Source organism: Bison bison, unplaced genomic scaffold (genome assembly GCF_000754665.1).
Source record: "Bison bison bison isolate TAMUID 2011002044 unplaced genomic scaffold, Bison_UMD1.0 scf7180017864473, whole genome shotgun sequence".
NCBI lineage: Eukaryota > Metazoa > Chordata > Mammalia > Artiodactyla > Bovidae > Bison > Bison bison.
The window spans coordinates 11,892,572-11,916,715 of NW_011495034.1; the positions used below are offsets into that span (position 1 = coordinate 11,892,572).

At 38.5% G+C, this 24,144-nt stretch overlaps 2 protein-coding genes across 4 annotated transcripts in view; one reads left to right on the forward strand and one right to left on the reverse strand.

Moving 5' to 3' along the window:
• Positions 1-24,144, forward strand: part of MCM9 (minichromosome maintenance complex component 9) — a 97,308-nt gene that overhangs the window by 16,989 nt on the left and 56,175 nt on the right. For all 3 annotated transcript variants that reach the window (XM_010861800.1, XM_010861801.1, XM_010861802.1), the window contains 3 exons: positions 2,500-2,700; positions 6,916-7,041; positions 8,392-8,511. In XM_010861800.1, the coding sequence (XP_010860102.1) occupies positions 2,500-2,700; positions 6,916-7,041; positions 8,392-8,511 (447 nt within the window). The remainder of the gene's footprint in view (positions 1-2,499; positions 2,701-6,915; positions 7,042-8,391; positions 8,512-24,144) is intronic.
• ASF1A (anti-silencing function 1A histone chaperone) overlaps positions 10,380-24,144 on the reverse strand; it is a 14,750-nt gene continuing 985 nt past the window's right edge. Inside the window, exons 2-4 of the mRNA XM_010861799.1 lie at positions 18,541-18,656; positions 13,894-14,070; positions 10,380-12,394 (exon numbers count right to left, since the gene is read on the reverse strand). Coding sequence (XP_010860101.1) covers positions 12,182-12,394; positions 13,894-14,070; positions 18,541-18,656 — 506 coding nt within the window. The 3' untranslated portion in view covers positions 10,380-12,181. The remainder of the gene's footprint in view (positions 12,395-13,893; positions 14,071-18,540; positions 18,657-24,144) is intronic.

Sequence of the window (24,144 nt, forward strand, 5' to 3'; positions counted from 1 at the left end):
ATTAGCCAAAGCTATCTTGAGAAAGAAGAATGGAACTGGTGGAATCAACCTGCCTGACTTCAGGCTGTACTACAAAGCCACAGTCATCAAGACAGTATGGTACTGGCACAAAGACAGAAATATATATCAATGGAACAAAATAGAAAGCCCAGAGATAAATCCACGCACCTATGGACACCTTGTCTACGACAAAGGAGACAAGAATATACAGTGGAGAAAAGAAAATCTCTTTAACAAATGGTGCTGGGAAAACTGGTCAACCACTTGTAAAAGAATGAAACTAGAACTTTCTAACACCATGCACAAAAACAAACTCAAAATGGATTAAAGATCTAAACGTAAGACCAGAAACTATAAAACTCCTAGAGGAGAACATAGGCAAAACACTCTCCGACATAAATCACAGCAGGATCCTCTATGACCCACCTCCCAGAGTATTGGAAATTAAAGCAAAAATGGGACCTAATTAAACTTAAAAGCTTTTGCACAACAAAGGAAACTATAAACAAGGTGAAAAGACAGCCTTCAGAATGGGAGAAAGTAATAGCAAATGAAGCAAATGACAAATAATTAATCTCAAAAATATATAAGCAACTCCTGCAGATCAATTCCAGAAAAATGAACAACGAAATCAAAAAATGGGCCAAAGAACTAAACAGACATTTCTCTAAAGAAGACATACAGATGGCTAACATACAGATGAAAAGATGCTCAACATCACTCATTGTCAGAGAAATGCAAATCAAAACCACAGTGAGGTACCATTTCACACCAGTTAGAATGGCTGCGATCCAAAAGTCTACAAACAATAAGTGCTGGAGAGGGTGTGGAGAAAAGGGAACCCTCTTACACTGTTGGTGGGAATGCAAACTAGTACAGCCACTATGGAGAACAGTGTGGAGATTCCTTAAAAAACTGGAAATAGAACTGCCATATGACCCGAAAATCCCACTGCTGGGCATACACACCGAGGAAACCAGAATTGAAAGAGACACGTGTACCCCAATGTTCATCGGAGCACTGTTTATAATAGCCAGGACATGGAAGCAACCTAGATGTCCATCAGCAGACAAATGGATAAGAAAATGTGGTACGTATACACAATGGAATATTACTCAGCCATTAAAAAGAATTCATTTGAATCAGTTCTAATGAGGTGGATGAAACTGGAGCCTATTATACAGAATGAAGTAAGCCAGGAAGAAAAACACCAATATAGTATACTAACGCATATATATGGAATTTAGAAAGATGGTAATGATGACCCTATATGCGAGACAGAAAAGAGACACAGATGTATAGAACAGTCTTTTGGACTCTGTGGGAGAGGGCGAGGGTGGGATGATTTGGGGGAATCACATTGAAACATGTATATTATCATATGTGAAACGAATCGCCAGTCCAGGTTCGTTGCATGAGACAGGGTGCTCGGAGCTAGTGCACTGGGATGACCCAGAGGCATGGTATAGGGAGGGAGGGAGGTGGGAGGGGGGTTTAGGATGGGGAACACATGTACACCCATGGTGGATTCATGTTGATATATGGCAAAACCACTGCAATATTGTAAAGTAATAAGCCTCCAATTAAAATAAATATATATTAAAAAAAACAAAAAGAATGGGAGAGTGTCCATAAGTGGGAAGGAACCAATCAAGAAGAATCAAGTGGGATTTTTGCTTTCATAGCTTGTGGAGAGGAGCTTTGAAATAGAACAAGTATTCATTCATTTCTTGGTGCACTCATTCTTTTGTCCTTTAAAAAACAAAAAAGGTGAGTGAACGTTAATAAGTGTACTTGAGTAAAAATGAATACACTGGGAACTAGAAGTAGTATCATTGTACCCATCATCACAATACTGTCTGCTTTCCTGACACCGGTTGATTGTGCAGTTGACCCTTGAACAACAGTGCTTTGAACAGCATGGGTCCACATATACACAGGTTTTTTTCAACAGTAAATATACTAGAGTACTACATGATGCACGGTTGGTTGAATCCATGGATGTGGAACAGCAGATTTGGACTTGAGCGTCCCCGGATTTTGATATCTGAGGTTGATTCTGGAACCAATCCCCTGGGAATATTGAAGGACAGACTGCACTTTATCCTTCTGGCTCAGTCCCCACCTCTTGATTAAATGAGAACGACATGGTTACTGTTCTGAGAGGATGAACATTTCACACAATAGAATCACAGTGAATATATCATCCAGTATTCTCCCAAGGACAGGTTAGAATTTGGTGTGATTGTCATATGGCAGATTAAGAAAAATTAAAATGCTGGCTTTAGCTTTTAGCTGTGCAAATACAAGTGCCTGATTAAAAATAAATAAATAAATCGGGACACTGTGTTCTTTTGCCCCAAATGGTTTCTAGAGGAATGTGCACCACTCTAAAACCCTGGTGGGGTAGTGGTTGATTTCTTGGTTCTGGTCCTTTGTCGAGTTTGTGCCCAAGCAGGCAGGATGCTACTGCTGGATTCACTCAGTGCTTTTTTCCAGGTGATGACATCACTATTTATGGAGTTGTAATGCAGCGGTGGAAGCCCTTTAAGCAAGATGTGCGCTGTGAAGTGGAGATAGTCCTGAAGGCCAATTATATCCAAGTAAATAACGAAGAGTCTGCAGGGGTCAACATGGATGAGGAGGTCCGAAAGGAATTTGAAGACTTTTGGGAACACTATAAGAGCGATCCTTTTGCAGGTTTGTGATTAAGGGTATGGAGCTGATATTTATTAATGGCATTTCATTCATGATGTTGGTGATTTACATGCTGTGCATCAGTGGCTGTGTTCTGAGGGAGTAGCTTTACCAGTGCCTCTAGCTATAATCTCCCTTTAAAGCCCTTTTCTGGCATAATCCTCTCTGTTTAGTGATCTTACTGGAAATCCCAAGAGATTTTCCATTTCCAAGTATTATTTTAATATCTCTTATCTGGCCAAAATAGTTTCAGAGTTTTCTACCTTCTTTACCAATTATAGTTCCTCCTTAAACAGGCAAAACTCATTCTGTTATGAAACTTTATTCTGTTAAAATCATTTCTCTTCTGATTCATCTTGTATCATTAAGACAGCTTCACTCTTTTACCTAAAAGATTTAAAAATATGGAATGGTAAAAAAGATGATAAGAGAGATGCAAAAAATCTTTGTCATCACAGCAAAAATTTCTGACTTCATAGTCAGAAATTACACTTAAGATGTAATTACACAGATGAAAACATTATAGCCTTTGGGTTTCTAGAGTATTTTTTATTAAAAAATCCCAACTATATAAAACACCAATTAAATCTTCAAGTGTCTGTTTTCATTCTTTCTTGGAGGCATCTTCTGAGAAAAATAAATGGAAGCCAATAATAGACTATTTCTGAGAAGCTTCACCTCAGATCTAATACACAGTGATTATGTATCTTAAATCATGTATTGAATTGGACAGATATAATTCCATAAAATAAGACTTTCATTTGCTTTAAATACAAGCAGTTGGCTTTTATTTTGTGGGATTTTTTTTTCTTTTGCTTATGTGTGTAACACATATACAGTGGTTATCAATCATTCTTTTATCTGATCCATACAGAAAGAACCAAAGGTCTCTGTATTATAGCTTCATTAAGCAAATCTTTTACAAATCATGTTGTTCATTCGCCTAAGTCGTCTCTGATTTTACGACCCCATGGACTGCAGTACACCTGGCTTCCCTGTCCTTCACCATCTCCCAGAGTTTGCTCAAAGTCATGTCCATTAAGTCAGTGATGCCATCCAACCATCTCATCCACTGTTGCCCCCTTCTCCTCCTCCCCTCCATCTTTCCCAGCATCAGGGTCTTTTCCAGTGAGTCGGCTCTTTGCATCAGGTGGCCAAAGTATTGGAGCTTCAACATCAGTCCTTCCAGTGAATATTCAGGGTTGATTTCCTTTAGGATTGACTGATTTGATCTTCTTGCTGTCCAGGGGACATTCAAGAGTCTTGTCCAGCACAATTAGAAAGCATCAATTCTTCAGTGCTTTGACTCTATGAACCATATGTATTTTTAAATAAGTTTTTTTACTTGGAGGGTTCAGGATGGGGAACACATGTATACTAATTAAATAATAAGTAAAAAAAAAAAACAAAAAAAAAAACATTGTTTCTCCCGATCAGTTCCCTACAAAAATCTGTAACAGTGTTAGGAAGGGCATCATACAGGGCTATCAGAAGTGCTTTGTGCTGTTGATCAAAGAGTCTATCTTGTTTTAATTAGAAGGCTATAGCTATACATCTTATTTACCAGATGAAAGGAAGAAATAAATATAATAACCTGTGGGAAATATAAGTAGGAAGACAGGGAGAAAATGAGGCAACAGTTTTCTTTTTAGTATGAAGATTCTGCTTTGTTAGTTTCCTGAGTACCTATTATCAGCCATATCTTAGCATTTCAAAGTGTGTGTGTGTGTGTGTGTGTGTGTGTGTGTGTGTTGGGGACGGAGGGAGGGTGGTGAAGGTGGGGAGCTGTATCCAAAGTGTGTCTTCATTTTGCTTGTCTAAAGACAGACATTACTACATTGCTCAGCTCTGGGAGGTTGGCTTGCTTCATTAAGATCTGATACTGTGAGTGCCGACAAGGAGCTGAAGATTTTCTTGTGATCTCAGGGATCCCCTGACCCTGATGCTTAGAGGACGGCTAGAAACCCAAAGGGGTTGGGTTCTGTTGGGCCATCTGAACCCACTCCAGGGTGACTTATCATCTTAGACCTAAGTTCTCTTCATTGGGGTAAATAATGGCCATGCCACAAGAGTGGATTACATGGGCACACTATTAACACAGTCTAGAACCAGAAATTTGCCCCGAGGAGGAGAGGAAGGAAAGTGTTGGTGTATCATTCCCCCTAATGAATTCTCTTCCGTGATAGAGTCATGAGAGCTTCTATTGCCATGACCCAAGGAATTAAGTTCTTCAACTTTAGATAACAAATTTAGGGAATGGACCTTCCCCTTTGCTTTTCTCTGGTACCTCAGATCTGACTTCAGTTTCTCTTTTATGATGACCACAGTGTGAGGAAATGGTGAGATAAGAAATAGGCACAAGTAATACAGGTATAATAGTTTCAGTAGCTCCTATGTGCCAGGCACTATTCTGTGTGCTGTGCAATAATTAACTCCTGAACAGCTCTATTTGCAATACCATTATCATCTCCATCTCATAGATAAGGAGATGGAGGTGGAGAGAGTCAGAACCTTGCCCGAGGTCAGGCAGCTAGTAAGTAACACTGGGCTCTGACCTGAAAGCCCATAGGAAGTGCTTCCTGTCAGCACATTAGTCAGGGAATCCACCTTTACTCAGAAAGCTGGCTCTCTGACAGCTTTGGCTTGAGTGTCTCCCAGGCCAGTCTGTCCACTTGTCCCCTGCTTACTGAAGCTATCGTTTCTTTCTATGTGTAATTTCTAGATTCTGGTCGGAATTTATGTACCTGCTGTCAGGTCTTAACTATGTAGATCTCAGACATTTCGTCTTTTTCTCTGGGCTTTCTACCTTGGAAAAGGGAAGGAATCCCTTTAGCAGTTAATGAAATTCCTTCCAGGGTTGACTAATTCTTTTTTTGGTTCCTGTTTTATTTACACTAGAATGTTTTCTTTCTTCACTACTTCTGCCATCCCAGGTTACATCACCAGAGCTTAATTGCCACTGAGTCAATTTTGATTCATTACAAAAGTAGCCTCTGTGCATAGGGCCATAAATTATGGAGGAACCCCTTTCCTTTATCTTGGTGAAAAAGCTTCTGGAACTGGTGTCATCAACTAAAGTAGTACTTGTATGATTATCTTCCTCCTCAAAAGAGCTATCACTGAAACGTACAAACTCAAAGTTAAATATAAAAGCCCTCAGATGTGCAAATTAGTTACCAGCATGAGGACATTGGGTTTCCCTGGTGGCTCAGATGATAAAGAATCTGCCTGCAATGCCGGAGACCTGGGTTCAATCCCTGGGTTGAAAGGATACCCTGGAAGAGGGCATGGCAACCCACTCCAGTATTCTTGCCTGGAGAATCCCACGAACAGAGGAGCCTGGCAGGCTGCAGTCCATGGGGTCACAAAAAGTCGGACATGACTGAGCGACTAGACACACAACATAAAGACATTAATTTCTGGTAACGTGAATGTAGACACACAGAGTGCCATCACAGTAGTGAGTTCCAAATAAGACAAACTCAGGAAAGGCTGGTTAGAATCTATGACCTCATTGGTTGACTGGTCAATGACAGAACGAAATATCTAAATTATTCATGGATGGGATAGGCAGATTTTTGGATTTAGTGTCTGACATTTCTAGAAACAGAACCTAAGACAATGATAACCTCTTACTTAAAGCATGTGATCAGAAGAATCTTAAGAACTCCAGCTTGGACTCCTAGAGTTGTTTATAATGATCTTCTAAATATCCTGATAACACAGATACTGAGTCTAGATAAAACAGAATTTACCAAACTGCTCAGAGCAAATGCTGAATTGACTCACAGGATGGGTTGATTTTACCTCTTTTGTACCTCTGAAGAACCTCCAAGTACCTTACATAGTTTTCTACAGTCTGACTCATTGTTTCTGAGAACACCTTCCTTTTATTTAGGAGTGGAGTAATTTTACTGAAATTATTGCACAGGAAGTGCAGCTGGTATTAAGGGATAATGCTAGCCTGATGAGGGAGAAAAGAGATTTCTTTCTGTCCCTTATAAATATGCTAAATTTATAGAAACTTAAAACAGGTGGCAGCCAGAACTTTTCATCTCAAGGCATTGATAAGAAAAGGACTTTTAGGAACAAAACAACATTATTCACTCCTTTTAGTCAGATCATTTTAGAGTGTTTATAAGAAGATAGGACAGAAAGGGGAATTTCAGTTAGTATTTCTTGAAAAATTATGATAACTCATCTTTCTGCTTTTCCTAGGAAGGAATGAAATATTGGCCAGCTTGTGCCCTCAAGTTTTTGGAATGTACCTAGTAAAGCTTGCTGTGGCCATGGTGCTGGCTGGTGGGATTCAAAGAACCGATGCTACAGGAACACGGGTCAGAGGTTGGTACCCATTAAGATTTCTGAGAAATACTAACACATACAGTAAGAAGAGAAGCTATGATTTCCCTTTGCTGAATGAAAAACTGCTTGTTGAGCTTTATTTTCCAAATGCAGTCTTTTAAAAACTGACAGTTGTTCACTGTCTAATACTCAGTCCAACATCAGGAACTACTTTGTAGAATTCCAGTCTTTCCAAAGACTTTTGCCTATAAGGGAGCCACAATATAAAATCTTTGTTTCTTTTACTGTCTGTGTTTTTCATTGGATTTCCAGTCTTTCTCCTGTCTCCAAGTCAGTGTCTCTCCATCTGTGCCTGTCAGTGTGTGTCTCTTAGACTGTTGCTCTCAGTCACTGCCTGCTGGTTCGCCTTCTGCTGGTGGGCAGCAAATATGCCATCTGCTGAGAGGTGCTACTGTAGGTCACGCATTCAAGCCAAAATGACTCTTAAGTCATTTCCAAATGGCAGGGAGCTCTTGTGTGGTTAAAACACTTAACTGACCTGAAGGGCATAAATTAGGTTTATTATGGCCCTCATATAGGTAGTATAAGGGCCATAATAACCAAAGGCTTAACCAAAAGACTAAAAGGACATTATTGTAAACCAGGTGTTGGTAAGGACTCAAAAACCATACTGTACAGTATAGAATAGTAAGTATAATAAGGTTTATGCATATTGTATTTCTTGATTACCTACTGTTACAAGGCATTCTGCTAAATGTTGAACTTCAATAGTATTTCCCTATTAATATTTTCAGAAAATACTTGAATATGACTGAATAAATTTGCTTGGTCAGTGAGATAACATCTGCCACAGGATATTCACATGTTTTTCTATGTTACGTTCAAAAAGTAAGAACTTATAAGATAGATGTTTCATGAAACTACTAAAATTTTCATAGAATGAAAAGGTTTTCACTTAACTGTTAGAATCATAAGTGATTTGGTGTTTATAAAGCACGTACAAAGTCGCAAACACTTATAAGTATACTTGTATGGATGGATGGAAAGAATTAATCACAGTAGTTTGATATTTAAAATAAATTAAATAAAATCAGAAACTTTATAAGCCAAAAGTTTTTTAAATGTTAAACACAGTCCCTAAACATCTGGAACTAGAACAAAAATCTCTTAAAAGTTTTTAATTTTAAATGCTGCACTCAGAAATCCAAAGACTATTATTTATTTTGAAAGTTAACTTTTCTAAGGACATTCTGGATAAAGTCTTCCTTGAATGACCTTAAACTAAAATACTATATAAAATAAAAATTGTGTGAGCATTCCAAATGGACCATTTTTGACTAATTATGAGTCTTTTCATAGCAGTTAGAAACTTTATTTATGCTTTTCTAGGTGAATCTCATCTTTTATTGGTTGGGGATCCTGGCACAGGGAAATCTCAATTCCTCAAATATGCAGCAAAGATTACACCAAGATCTGTGCTCACCACAGGAATTGGATCTACTAGTGCAGGTATTTTATGTGATGATTTCAGTTATTTAATGTTACTTCAGAAGCTAACACAATGGTTATTTTCTTGTGAAAAAGTACCTGTAATAGGATATATTTCAAGATTTTTGTGTTACTGCCAAAAACCTAATATTCAGCATTACTTTTGTCGCTCTAAGAAAATATTTCAAAAGCTCCACCTTCACTTATTTTTCAAAAGCTTTTTCCATGTGTCTTTTTTGTATCTTAGTTTTGAATGATTGTGTTCAACGTTCTCATTCTCTAGTGATTACTTTTGTACATGCTTAAGCAGCATCTGTAATTCTGTGAAGACCCAGCAAACAGTGCTGAAACTAACTAAATAGGGGTAAAATCTCACTTTACAAAGTAAATAGATGGCATAAAGCTTAAGGCATTTTCATACTCGTGGATCTCACAGACAACAGTGATTCCTGCTAAAAATTCTTAGGTAGAAAATGTGTCTTAGATGTGGAAAGTATACTTTTATCACTGCAACATGGAGCTTCATTCATACACTGTAATGATTCTTCAACAAGTACAGTATATTTAAAGCCTTTGCTGATAGAATGTTAAGATTTGATTATAAAGTGACTTTAGGAAAAAATTATTTTAAAGGACATGTTTTGATGCCATTTAAAATTTCTACACTGTTTTGACTGGGAAAATATTTCTCCTGTTCTCCTATAGTAGGCCTTTGGTTTCATACATTTTACAAATGTTACTGGTTAGGGATGTCTACTGTCCATGGCCTGTACTCAGATTTCTTATGAGAAGCTTATATTTGAAAACTTATAAAGCAGGAAGTGCTCCATTATGGTCCTTAGTAATAAGATCTCTGTTTTAAGGGGTCTCAGCTTTGAAATATAACTAAACAGTATATTAAGCACTGACAGGAAGAGATTTGTGGACTGAGAAGAGTAGACAAGCTTTAGGGTACTGGAAGGGGAAAAGACAGGAATATATGAAGAAGACTTCATGTGCATTTCAAAATTTTATGACTCAGTATTTTAGAGTTCTGTATTAAATGATATTAACAATGAACGAATAAAAGAGTTTCCCCAGTAATGACATGGAATGTTTCCTAATTATTATATGGAGTGTCAAGAAATAAGACCAGGCTAATTTGTGGACTACTAGTATTTCAGAGTATTTGGACAGTTTTAAACTGAATGGCTGCTGAATTCACTGAATTAGCACTTTCTGTCTTATTGCCAAGGTTATAATCCAAATATGAAAGAAATGGCAGGTAGAAGGAATATAAATTTTAGAACTGTAGATAAGTTATTGCTACTTCTAATCCACCCAAAGGGCCAGACTACCCTTTATTTAAACTGTATCACAACCCATTAGAGGGTCTATTCATCGGTCAGAACCAGCACTTTCAAAACAAAATACAGTAACAGATACTACAGTATACTAGTGCACAGAGAAGGTGCACTATTACGAGTGTATTATGTGCAAATTGTTAATATACATACTTGTGTTATGGGGGTCATACTTAAACTTCTTTTTTTACCATAGATTACAGTAAAATGTTTTAAAAACTGTTGCCATTGACTTTCTTGTTAACTAGAAAACCTCAAACCTGAGGGTTAAGACCAAACGAAAGCCTAAGGCTATATAAGATTATAAATGAACGAATGCACGCATGTTTCTCAGACTTCGGCTTGTTCTCTCAGCTCCAATGATAGCCACATTCCCTCTGGCCTACTCGCCTATTTCCTTTGTGGCATAAGTAATTTGTTCATGTTTATCTTCTCAGGACACAGCTATTCACTATGATCAGAAAGGGAAAAAACATTTCCAAACTTTCTAGCTGTTATTTCAGGCAGTGTCTAGCTAAAAAGAAAAAAGAAAAAACAACCTATGCATTCTAGTTTCTTAGTTCCTAATGTTTGAATACTCTTTATTTTTTAAAATTATAGAACCATCAAAATGTTAAATAAGAGAGAATAGTTTTTAAGCTTCAAACTTCTGTGAAAATTGGCTGTCAGTTTACAAATTGATTTAAAAACCTAACTGTTTGATGTCAGTACAAATCAATCATAATTAATCAGGATAAAAACTCAGCTGTGAACTGATTTGGTAATTTGGCTTATATATGCTTTATTTCTAATAAGCATGTATTGTGTTCCTGTTATATTAATCACTGAGCTCTTGGTTGGAAAGTATTAGTTTTATTTTCATTTTAATATTTTAACATTTTCTTTTAATTGCAATTAGACAAAAATGAAATTTTCTTCATGTTGTTTTAACAGTCGTACGTATTTTACTTTTAAAGTCTATGAACTAGTTAGTGGACAGTATTTTAATTATCTGGTATACTAAACTTCAGAGTTTAACATTTAGCAAAATTTTGCTTCACAAAGTCACTTTGTAGAATGACAGGAAATATATACAGCTTCAAATCCATATTCAGACATATGCCCCTTTCCCTTCCTCAAAATAAATGCTTTTAAAAAGTGCAGTATAAAAGTTTTAGCTATGAAGGCACTGCATAATTCTGTATTATATGGCTAATGTCTTGATTAGCAGCAAGAGTGATGAGAATATTCTACACTTAATTTACTGGAACATAAGAAACTTTTTGAGGAAGGACTTAGCTCTCATCAAAGAAAAAGAACCTTTTGTCCCGTTTAGTTAATGCATTCCTTTTCAAGATTGCTTTTAAAAAAACCTCATCTGAAAAAGCTATCTAGAAAATGTCTACCAGAAATATTGTACATGAGTGTCGGGAGATTCGGAGAAAAGTACTTTATGTGGAAATATATATAGTTTCATATGATAAAGCTAAATATATATTTCCAAATCTACTGTTTTTATATAAATGCTGCCAACAACAGATGACTTGTCAAAACAGTTTTAAAGGGTTATGTTCATAGTATTTTTTATAAATCTAATGAACAAAAGTCATTATACTCTTCTATTCTTAAACTTAGGGAGTTTGTATCTGCTTCTGACATGTTGAATTCACTGGGTAATGATGATGTATGATTCAAGAACTGTTGTGATGTCCTAAACTGTTATAAAAACAAAAATCATAGGCAGAGGACCTTATAAACAATTAACCACATTTGTTACCTTAGAACCAAACTGAATGCTGTCTAACATTATATGAATAGTAGACATAAGAGGCTTCAAAGTGGCCTGGAAAACTAGATCTTGAAGTTCTTGGTCACATATAGTTTACTTCAAATCCCTTCTTTAAGGGTATGCCGGGAAAAGAACGGAAATTTGCCCCTTAAACCAAATTATGTGTTATCACAGGAAGACACATTTAGTTGAAGTGCACTTTGTTCTTTCAAAGGTTAGTTAAGATAGTGGCCCAAAGATTATTATCCAAGAGGCTAAGACATCTTTACAACCTGGTCTAATGATTCATTTTTCTTTTTAAGTGCTTTAATTACATATAGAGGAGAAGAAAATAATATATATGTTTTAATCAGATTAGTTTCAGAACAAATAAAATAACACATTAGAGAAAAACTTACTTAAAAATAGTTGTATTTATATTCCACAATTTGCTCAAATACTGGTTTTCTTATAAACTTTCTACAGGATGTTTTTTAAACAAATTCTTCACATTGCATCTTGACTATGTACTTACGGAATTTCAGGGAAATAGTTCTGTGTGTTTTTATAGCTTAATTTGTACTAAAGGGATGGCAGGTGGTCACATGCAGTCCATGTGGGATTCTAACATGACATTTAGTGAGTTTTCTGATGTGGACCATCCCTTTGATGCCGAAGGTAATGCATCTGTTGAAAGAAGTGACGGTAGATTTGGATTACTGCTCTCTGCATCTTCCAGTTTTTCTGTGTTATCTTCCCAATTAATGTGGAATCTTGTGACTCTGGGATTGGATGCCAAAATATTCCTTTGAAGCTAGAGGATAAAGGAAATATATAAATGGTAAACACTAAGAAAGTTAGATCACTGTATACAGATAGACCTTAATAGAATGGTTCTTTATATTTGTACTCCTAAAGCACTAATTCATATACAAACTGAGTGAGTGAAGTCGCTCAGTCGTGTCTGACTGTTTGCGACCCCATGGATTATAGCCTACCAGGCTCCTCTGTCCATGGGATTTTCCAGGTGCGAGTACTAGAATGGGTTGCCATTTCCTTCTCCAGGGGATCTTCCCAACCCAGGGGTCGAACCCAGGTCCTCCTACATTGCAAGCAGACACTTTACCATCTGAGCCACCAGGGAAGTCTTCATATACAAAGGATAAGTCAAATAAAATACACTAAACATAACTAATAAACGACAGGGCTGCAGTAAAGAAATTATTTTAGCCTAATGGAAACAAGATGTGGGGAGCCTGAAGGAATCATTCAGATCTTTTACTATCCAACAAAACATCTAACTCTATCCTTATTTCTTAAAAGGGAGAGAATCTCTTGAATGCATCAGAGGATGCTTCATTTAACAAATTAACGTGCTTTCTAGATTTTGATGTGGTCCTTCTTCAGTAATATTTTCAAGTAAAATGCAAAGTATCCCCAAATAGGACCTTTCATTATTAATGGTTTCCTATCTTTTAATTATTATTGCTCATTCTTAGACAGAATATTCTAGTTCCTTCTCATTTTGCTATACAAGTAGCCATACAGGTAACTAATAAATTAGAAAGGGAAGGTTCCACATCAGAATAAAAAACATTCTAGCCTTATTATCAGAAAGAAGAACATTCCATTCCACTCCCATGTAATGTTTCTTGCATGGTCTGGTAGATAGTGTTATGTTCAATATCACAAAAATCACCAGTTACTAAATATTATAGTTCCCAATGGAAAATCATAAAGTACTTGGTATTTCTGAGAATATCAAGTCACAGACTTCAGGTTCACACTCAGAAACTTAGCTGTTTTCACCACCAGATAATATTTAAGACCTGTAGTTTAACCTTTGAGAATAGCTGATGAAGCAAGGCATATGGGAGTTTTGAGATAACAATGTTCCTATGAAAAACAAAACGTCCCCCTACAATTTTGAGATGTTACAGACCAAAATATTATGGAATAATCAGTACAACACACAGGAATTTGAACATCCTAAAGACGGAAATAGATAGAATCATGATGTATGGGGAATGCCATACAGGGAGCCATTAACAGAGACCTGCTGGAGGCAGTTTCAGTTTTCTAAATCATCAGACTCTCAAGGTGCCTGACCAACATTAACTGCTAATAGCTAACCTGGAGGTAGCTTTGAAGTCATCCATGGTAAGGGAACAATGATTGGCTTGTTTAGTTGGCACAAGGACCTCAAATTTATTTTGTCTTAAAGCCACTTTCATAATGTACTATGAAATGGCAACTGCTTAAAAAACTGTACAGTAAAATGAATGAAAAAGGAATAATGAAAAGGAGTATTACCTTAGAAAAGTCTGGTTTTACTGGCGGATTTTCCCTTAATTCTGTCTCGGTATATTCATTATTTACATAATAACCAACTCTAATAAACTCTTGACCTCGATAGGTGCACGTTATTAGCACAACTGTTACACCTACAGCATCTGCATCTGGAATGAGTCCCGGGTTAGGTGCGTCAGCCTAGAATCATGTAAAAAAAAAAAAACACGGCACAAAGTGTTGTTAACCATAAGCAAAACTGGAGTTTTGGTTACACTGAGCACCTTCAGTCAAGGGCACAGCAACCAAAACTTGGAAATCATACTGGGAAGGCAAATGCTCATTTTTGAAACTGACTTATAGCTAGAAAATATAGCTCATACATTTCTCCACAATATGCCTAAGTACCTGAAAACATCACCATGTCTAGAGGAAAATACATGTGGCTACCGTGTGTGCGGCTACCGTGTGTGCTGGTTCATGACGGATTATGCAATATTCAATTATAAAACCTTTTATAAAATATAGTAAACAAATCAATAGTCTTATTGAGTCCAACCTTCCCAGTCATAATTTCAGACCTTAAAAATTAGTAAACATTTAATTATCCCATACAGCCTTTTGGCAGCACATGTTTATTATCCAGTTTCCTAGGACCCATATTCTCATATCCAGTCAACACCCCCCACCCCTCACAGATATTCTAATAGGAAATTAATATAAAACTGAAAGTGGAGTGGAAATAGTTTTATAGCAGAATTTCAAAAAATACAAATAGTCCCACATACTATGGAAATTCAGTGAAGGTAGAGATTGTTTGAGGCAGATCTTGTTTTGAATCAAACTGCTCTAAGCTGAAACTTGAGGCAGGTGAGCTAGAGGTGGCTGAGAGCTCAGGCCCTGTCCACAGCCACGTGGAAGACAGGAAGGACTTAGTTGGAAGGCGTCACAGGCTGGGGACAGGCAGTGGTAGCACTGAGCATGGCCGAGAGCAGCCACTCTGATGGCACGAAGCATATGAAGTCCCACAGACTGGCTACTCTTGCTGCGACACGAAGGGCCATCCCTGGGCCTGGGTGAGCGCTTCAGCTCATGCCTCAGCTTGGGAGCACTTCTGACTGGTGTTCTCAGGCCATTATCATTAAAGACTCGTGATTACTATCTACCTACCACAGGGAGGTGACACAGAAAGGCACCGGACACCCACCTAGTCACCTAGACTAGAAGCCTGTCACCTCAGCTTCCCTACCTCCCACATCTAGTGGGTCTCAGTGTCCACCATCTCTGAAAGCAGAATTCAGGTCTTCATCTCTCATCTGGAATATTGCTAAAACTTCCCTGCTGGTCTCCCCCAGTGTTAGCCTAATTGCACCATGGCCAACATGCTAATGCTATCTAAGTGCAGATCTATTCCTATCCCTTCACTGGGTTTTAAAAACCTCAGGTGATTACCCTAATTTCTGACATAAAAACCCTCAGTTTTTAGCTTCATTTATAAGGCCCTTCACAATTGGTCTCAATCAACATTACAGTCTCTTTAACTCCACCTCTTGGTCTAGAAATGTAAGTTCTTTAAAAAGTAGTAATAATTCTTCATGCCTTTGTGTCTTGCATATATTCCTTCCCTAACTTGCTGAAAAATTCATCTTTGAAGCTTGTGTCAAATGTATCCTTCTTAGTAAGGCACTTTCTAATCCAAACATATAATTAATAGCACTCTTTATGCACTCATATTATTTGACACAATGTCTCTATTAATGTATTCCAACAATCTAAATATGTTTACCCTTCAAGCTTCCCTAAAATTCTAAGCTTTATCTTGGGCAGGAGTCCCATCCAACTCTGTGATCTCAAGTCTGGCATGGTTCTAGGCACAGTATATACTGAGTATTTTGAAATTTATTCATAACTCAGTTCCTGCCCTTACGTGGTTTATGATCTCTTTGGAGAAATACCAGAATAGAACAGGGGGCCTGAGAATATGCTGTTTGCCTTTGGGTAGAGATGGGAAACAGAGGTGGTTTAGTGCTATGGGAACCTCTCCCACTATTGCTTCCCATCCCCTCAGCAGATTGGTTCTAAGCATGTTTGTGTTTTAAAATTTGTTTGCTAAAGGATTCAGCCCGAGCGAAATCAAGGAGAGAAGCCTGCAGGCCTCTTAGATGATTTAGGATGGAGAAGTGATAAGCAGAGATCTTTGACTCCAACAAGCAATACGAGGTAGATGTCTGGGCACCTTCCTGCTAGCCTTTGACACACTTAATTAAGAGGAAGGCATTTTATTTGGAGAGGCAAAATCATGGCAGACCAGGAGAACACTATGGTAATTTGTTTCAAACATAAAACACAAAACTATTTTAGTACCTTTCTGCTGATAAGAGTGAATTCAAAAAAACGCATAGGCTGAACACGTGATCTAGGTCACATTGTACTTCCTCTGTACTTGTGGCAACATGTGCACACATACCAAAGTGAAAATCACTACAGGGAAATACTTTTTAAGAACCTTTCCCATAGCACTTAAAGCCCAAAGTTGAGGAATATTCTTAACCAATATAAACACATAGAAAAGATAAATTTTTAAAAGTTTGTTTAAAAAATACGGCATGTATTTGCAAGTTTTTTTTTAAATCAGCATTGAAAGGTATATCACTACACCTCAAGTTTCTTGATTTGAATTACGAATTATCATCTTTGAAGTGGGCCTCCCTGGTGGCTCAGATGGTAAAGAATCTGCCTGCAATGAACAAGACCTGGGTTCGATCCCTGGGTTGGGAAGATCCCCTGGAGAAGGTCATGGCAACCCACTCCAGTATTCTGGCCTGAGAAATTCCATGGACAGAGGGCCTGGCAGGCTACAGTCCATGGGGTCACAAGAGAGTCAGACATGACGAAGCACAGCACACATCTGAAGTATAGGTTCTCTAGGCTTGTGGATCAGAGCAAATAGTGCTTCTTTATATAACAATTTCAAGAAGCTAAGAGAATAAAAACTTAGTTCTCATTATAGAAATAGGGAGCTGTCTGTCACTGATTATACTTAACTGCTTTATTCCTCATGACATTCTTATGAGGTAGGCTATTATTCACAGTTCAGAGATGACTGGCGTGGCTAGGAGCCTGACTGAAGTCACATGTCTCTAAGCAGCAGAGTGGGACTAAACCTAGTTTTCAAGTGCAGGGCTTCCCTATACAGGCATCTCTGATACCCTCGTCCTCCGCTAAGATGTCAGTCAGTCACACAACTCAGCTTAACAGCACTTATCTTTTTTAAAAGGTTTTTTTTTTTAATGTGGACCATTTTTAAAGTCTTTAGTGAATTTGTTATAAAACTGCTTGTTTTATGTTTTGGTTTTTTTTTTGGCCAGGAGGCTTGTGGGCATGTAGTTCCCCGACCAGGGATCAAACTTGTACTCCCTGCATTGGAAGGTGGAGTCTTAACCACAGGACCACCAGGGAAGTCTCTAACAGAACTTGTAACTAATATATTTGAGCCTTTCAGTCAGTATATGTAAGCTTTCCTTAACCATTTATTTATATATAATACTTGTTGCTTTTTAATAAAAAGCACTAAGGCTAGGAGACCAAGATTTTGAATTCAAATTTAGGAAAGAGGAGGGAGCAGTGGTGGCTTGAGAGATAGGTTTGAGTGATTCTTAGCCCATATCTTCTGGGATTATTTAACCAACAGTATTCATTTAAATTGGCCTCATCTGTGAAGTGAACCAAGTGAGTGCTCAGGGATAGAAGATTTAGCTTTTTTTTTCTGGTTAAGTCTTCTCAGTGGGTTCTACTTAAATAATGGAATTCTGTTGGGTGGCAAAACTTGTAAAAAAAAAAAAAAAATAATAGTTTTTTAAAAAACTATGGCTAGTTACTCTTTGGACTATTATAAACATCTTCCTCTAATAAGCATGGATAACTGAGAAGTGACTGGATAGTTGTATACAACAATTTGATGTGCACTGAAAGGAGTAGTATTTTTCAACACAGAAGACAATGTCTGAAGCCTTGGCACAGACCTAAATACTGTCAGTGGGATCGGAGAACATAATTATCTATTAGTAGAGTTTCTCCTTATAAATGACAGAGCTGTGGATTTGTAATAGTAACCCTCTATAAGAAGTGTAGGGGAGATGCTTTAGTAGACCACTGGACTTCCAGTGACCTCAGATCTCACAGATCTCTTATCTTCTAACATACCTGGTAACCTAGCTGAATTACTGATTCAGTAATGCTAAAATAAAGTTGTTTTGTTATATCATTCCTAGTGTCTGAAACTATAATCTGAAAATGCATATTACTGATGATCCCAGTTAGTAGTAAGCATTTTGAACCCCTGTTTTGGGCTGCTGGACAGCCAGCCACCCTAAAGGTTTCATACTCAGAGGCTATTCACAGGAAGAGTGCAAAATTAACCATCACATGTGTGCTGCCACAGTGAAAGGTTAACTGCGTGCTGTTCAAACCCCGAAGTAAAAATCACAGGAACACTCTCAGCACGTGTAACCAGGAGGTGGCATTCCTTCATGACACATAAACTTGTTAAAACATGAAAGAAGCAGATAAAAAGTGAATGCAGTAGAACCAGAATGATGTAGCCCAAAAGGAAAGGGCTGAGGACCATTTAGAAATGTATTTGGCATACAGATATACCAAGAATAATCTTACCTGAAATACAAACATATGCCGTCCTGCAGGAACAGGGCCCACTAAAACAGAGTCTAAAACTTGATCGTATTCTTCACTTTCTGCAGAGCCCACATAGATAATTTTCCATTCCAGGTCTAGGGTTAAAAACCAAAATATTATTTCATATTCAGTAATTACAAGATGACATCAAAGACCCTTTGAATGTCCACTTACACCATTTATTGGCTGCTAAAATTGGCTTTTCATAGCAGAAAATCCAGAAACACACCTAAGTGCTCCTTATAAAATTTGTACATTTCATACCAGTTTCTCACAGTGCTGTTATGTGAAATACTGGTTCCTGGTCAGGGCATCTCGCGAATGAAACAACATGGCCAAAAGCTTGGGAAATGCTCTTGAGGATTTATAAAGCACTCTGGCAGAACAAGGGGTCTGAGAAATCCTTCAGTAAAGAACACCAGTACTATTAATCCGGTGTTTCCTAAATTTATTTGGCTAAGGAATCCCTCTGCCTTTTCTGTATGTCATCATTTAACCTGCTAAACCCACTTTAGAAGGGCTACCCCATATTATGCATAGATCCAGATCAAAGAGCTCCAAAGTGGAAAAATCACTATTTGCCAACTTCTCCTATGGCTCAGAAGCCCCTTAGGGCTTCAACTCAACTGTTAAAGGTTCACAGTGGGTTTCTCCCTCATGGCACCCCTTCCTGTCATCCATTCTTTACATTGGGAAGAGGAAACAAAGGTTTCTTATACCACTTGATGTGTCAGAGTATACACTGTGGGAACAGGCATGAGAACAAGAAAGAATAAAGTACAAGCCAAGTCACTCCATGTAGTTCAGTCATTATATGTAATTCAGTCTTTACTGAGCACCCTTGACAGTGTGCTCTGCGAGAAGAACCCAGAGATGAGTACAATGACTGCTCTTTGCAAGCAGCCTCCTCATTAGTAGGGGGAGGAACACCATTCCACAAATACAAATTCTCTCTCAGACCTCCTGGTCCTCTGAGGATGTTTGGCACTGTGTGGCCTGCCTCTTGGATCCACTCCACAAAGTCTACACCAGCACTCGGGGATGGGGGCGGTGATGTTTCTGGGTCACCTATGGAGAATCTAATGCCTTCATGTGTTGTCATTCTTGTATAACGTTGTAGCTCTTTTTGTTCCTTAAATAGGTACCAGGAATAGGCTAGGCATTACTTATTCATAGTGTATTATAAACTGCAGTTTATTGAAGTAAGAGATCCTTTAGGTTTCTTCTTTCTCTTACTGTGTCACGGTTCTGTCCCAGACCTCGGCCACTTTATCTTCAATTTCTAGTACATTTCTAGATGCAGGGTCCTACGTCTGACATCTCGTGAGATTATCTATTTGCTGATGAAGATTAAGAGAGGGAACAAGCAGTATGAGTATCTAGTCAGAAGGAACAGCAAGTACTAAGGCCAGACAGCAGGCACATGCTTGAGAAAAAGCAAAGCCACCGGGGCAAGAGCAGAATGAGCAGGAGAGAAAGCAGCTGACTGTGAGTCTGGAGGTGAAAGGTGTGGCTAGAGGATGCAGGGGTTGGAAGTCATCGTAAGGATTTTTGGCTTTTTCATGAAGTGGCATGGGAAGCCACTGGAATGTTGAATGTTGAGAGGAGCGACATGGTCTGATTTTCATTTTGTGTGTTTGCATTAGTCGCTCAGTCATGTCTAACTTTTTTTTGACCCCATGGACTGTAGCCCACCAGGCTCCTCTGTCCATAGAATTTTCCAGGCAAGAATACTGGAGTGGGTGACTTTCATCTTAGGAGGATCATTTTAGTTGCTGTGTTTAGTAGAGACTGTAAGATGGCAAGGGACAAAACAGGAGGATAGTTCAATTGAGGCAAGAAATTATGGTGTCTTGGACCACAGGTAGCCATAGAGGGGAGAAGTAGTAACATTGTGGATATATCCTGAAGGTGGAGCCAGCAAGAGCCACTTATTTTTCTGGGGGCAGGGAAGGGAAACCATCAGGAGTTCCAGGGATAAAGAAGGTAATGAATAAGTGGAGATCATATATCTGGTAAAAATTTAGAAACTGTCCATATGTGAAACCTTGAAAATAGGTGGGATTCCAAGGCAGTGAGCCCAGGGGGCTCTCTAAAGTTAAGAAGTCAGGGAGATAGGATCAATTAAAGTTACCCAATTAGTGGCCAGTGAAGCAGGTAACCCAAAAGTCAAGTGGAGAAATGGTTTTAAGAAGAAAGGGGTATGGAAACTACTCAACTAGCTAAGTAAAAAGACTGGGAATTGTCACACAGAGGTTTCCATAATTCTTTGTTCATTTCATAAGTATTTGTACTACTATGGATCGTGCTCTTGCCTTAATTGTTATAAGCTGGCATTTGTGGTCTGGTGCAAGAACGTGGTTATGACTTAAAAACCTCCCTTTATAAAATACCTGGGCATTGGCTTTGCCACCTCACACCTGTTATTCAAAACCTCAACAGCTTTGTAGGTATCACATGGGTTTAGTTATACCTGTTACACAAAGTTGAGACTCTTGATAGGTTAAGTAATATACCCAAATTCACACAGCTAGTAAATGGAAGAATCAGAATCCAAGCTATGTCTCTGTGACTCCAAAGCCTGGGCTCTTTCCAAAAATCTAAGGAAGATAGATTCTTCCCTTTTTAGCTCTCAAATCAACAGTGAAATAAAGGAATTTAACTGCGGGAGGTGGGAAGGCATGGCTGAGGGCAGAGGCCAGGGGGATAGATAATCTAGCCTTAAGGAGTATAGGCTGTAACTCAGGGTACCTTAACTTTTATGCTATGGATGCTTGCTATAGCTACCGAGTTTAAAACGCACAATACTTAATTTATAAATTAGCATCCGTTGTTTTGTTCTTAATCTTTTCTTTGAACCTAGCTTCATTCCCTTGCCCCCTGTATTTAAAACAAGAAGGGACAAGATGAAATGCTTTACACAGGTGATAGTTTGAAGGAGTTTACTCACTTATTTAAAAAGTTAACTGTTTCATTTAATCATGGTAATGTCAGTCTCCCAAGTGTCTCCATTTGAGGTGGGAGTGAGGGAAGTCACCATGTAAATTTCAAACTAATTACTCTATTTGGGAACACCTGTGATATAGGGGGACATATGTAGTCTTTGTGAATTAGTACAAACCTGAGGTTTTAAAGTATGAAGCTTCATTCAGTTATGTTTTAAGTATGTATTCAACTGACAGCTCAAAGTATTGATATTGGTCAACATTTTTTAAAAAGGCTCCATTCAGTAAAGAAGAGAAATCAGCAATCCACAGAAGGTATAAGAAAGTCAGCAGTAAAGTCAGTGAAAATGTGTACAGGCTTGGTGACCATCAGATCAAACACACCCAAGGTCTCCTATCTCCCGGACTTTACAGGAGAGCCTCTCCTTGTATCTGTGGATTGCTGTCCTACCCCTGTAGAGGTCTTATAGTAGATTTCAACTAAATTCTCTTAAGTACTCAGACTTTTTCTGAAGCAAAGTACTCAAAGACTTTCTGAAACAAAGCTACAGGGCAGCTTTTAAAGGAAAGTAAAAATACGTGAGGGCTATTGACAATTTAAAGTATGAAAAATGGCGGCCAAGCTTTGAAACTTGAAACAAAATTATACAGTAAAAATTTCTCATTGGACTATTCTATAGTTCACTTTCAAGAACAAATATTTTAAAAAACTGTAGCATAAAAGATGGGACTATAAGAAGTCTTTGCTAAGTAAACTCTATTTCCTTAATCCACACAGCCTCTAGGTGGCGTACATAAGCATGGCACCTTTTTGAAAGATTCCTTTGCAGCTTCGGTATGACTCAGCTTGAACTCTTAAAAAGTACTAAATAAATGCCCAGTATAAATGCCTGGGAAGTGAGGTAGACAAGTCAAAGTAAGGTGTATTCCTGACATCAGTACTGTAAAAATTCTGATAGGATTCAGCTTGGTTCTGAAAAGATCCCATTACAAATGGAACACATCAATGGCAGGTTTCAACCATCCATTGTCAAAACCCTGTAACATCCTGAATCATCTAACTTCCTTGTTGAGAACTGGCTCCTAAAATGGAAGATATCACTTGAGAAATACCAGTAATTTCAAGAAGTTCTAATGCCTAAAACACTGTACTATAAATTGGGAGGGACTCATTTATTGTATTTCTCTTGCATTTGTCAACTTTTATATGCGATTGATTGTAAAACCAAAAAAATTAGTCTAGTGGGCATGAAAATGGGCCTAGTGGCCGAAATGCTTATGGCAGTTCTTTAGTAACCAAATAGCTTCAAAGTTTGGTAATAAGGAAAATCCCCTTTAATTTTTATTAGCAACGGCCCATTTAAGAATTAGTTTAATAAATGAATTGTCTTTCAAAATGTGCCTACTATTGTATGTGCATATGTGCTTTATATTTGTAGTAGAACTACAATGTACGGAACAGCACACACTAAAGTGGTAATTATGGTTACTTTTGAGTGACAGGGAGGCGGAAGGTACAGAGGACTGTTACTTTATATATGTATGAACAACTTTTAAAAAGTTTATTACAGTGAGCATATGTTGGTTTTCGTAATTGAAATAGTTTACACGCTACCTAAAATACATTATACAGGGATTAAAGGATAATTTTTTAAGTGAAAATGCTTTACATGCCTTGATTAGCATGTAATTTAAAATGCATTTTGCCAAACATAATTGTAAGTTCAAACAAAGTCTGTCCCCTATTTAGCTGTAAAATTACCATCGATGAAGTTAAACTTTTTTTTCCCCTTGAAATTTTGAAAATGGAGCACTGGATGGTTTTAATAAAATCGGAAAGATCTTGGCAAATTTTAGCTTTCTAAATTTCTTACTGCACATGCTATATGTCTTTCTGAGGACCTTAAAACGAACTTAGAAAAAAATACTAAATTTTGCATTGCCATCAGGACTTTATTTCCTAGCCCACTTTTGTGTGTTATGTTCAGGGTATTTGGATGTGGAGTTGCTGTAATTAGATTTCAACACGTTCTTGAAGGAAGTCTTTCAAACTACCTAGAAGCCAGTGATTAAGTCCTGGAAATTATTTAAATATTTTACTTATTTCTGCTCTCACGTTAAATGTAACTTGCTAGCTTAGCAATACGTTTCTTCCTGAGAGAGAGGAGAGAAGATTTCAGTCACTAAGGATGAGGAGCCCACGTTGCTCGGGGCGAGCCTGCGCGCCAGCATCCCCGGGCGCCCCGAGCATCCTGGGTGCCGGCTGGGGAGCGCCGGCCCGGGAGCACCCGCGGCCCCCGGAGAGCGCCGGCCCGTGGCGCCGAGGGGCGAGCCTGCGCCCGCCTCCCCCACTGGTTGGTCCAGGGAGCCAGAAATCAGCGCGAGGACAGCCTCGCTCCCCTCCCCGAAGCGGCCGGGCATGGCCACCCCGGAGAGTCCGGTAACTCCAGCGTGAGCGCTAAAAATGGATGTGCCTCTTGCTCGGGGGCAGGAAGGTGGGCAGGCGGGGCGCCGCGCTCGTCACCCGCGGAGAGGAGGCGTCGTGACGCCGGGGTCGGTGGCCCAATTCTCTACTCTCGGTAAGATGGCTCCGCTGCGAACTCGCCGGCGCCGACCACACACATGCCTCTGCCTTCCC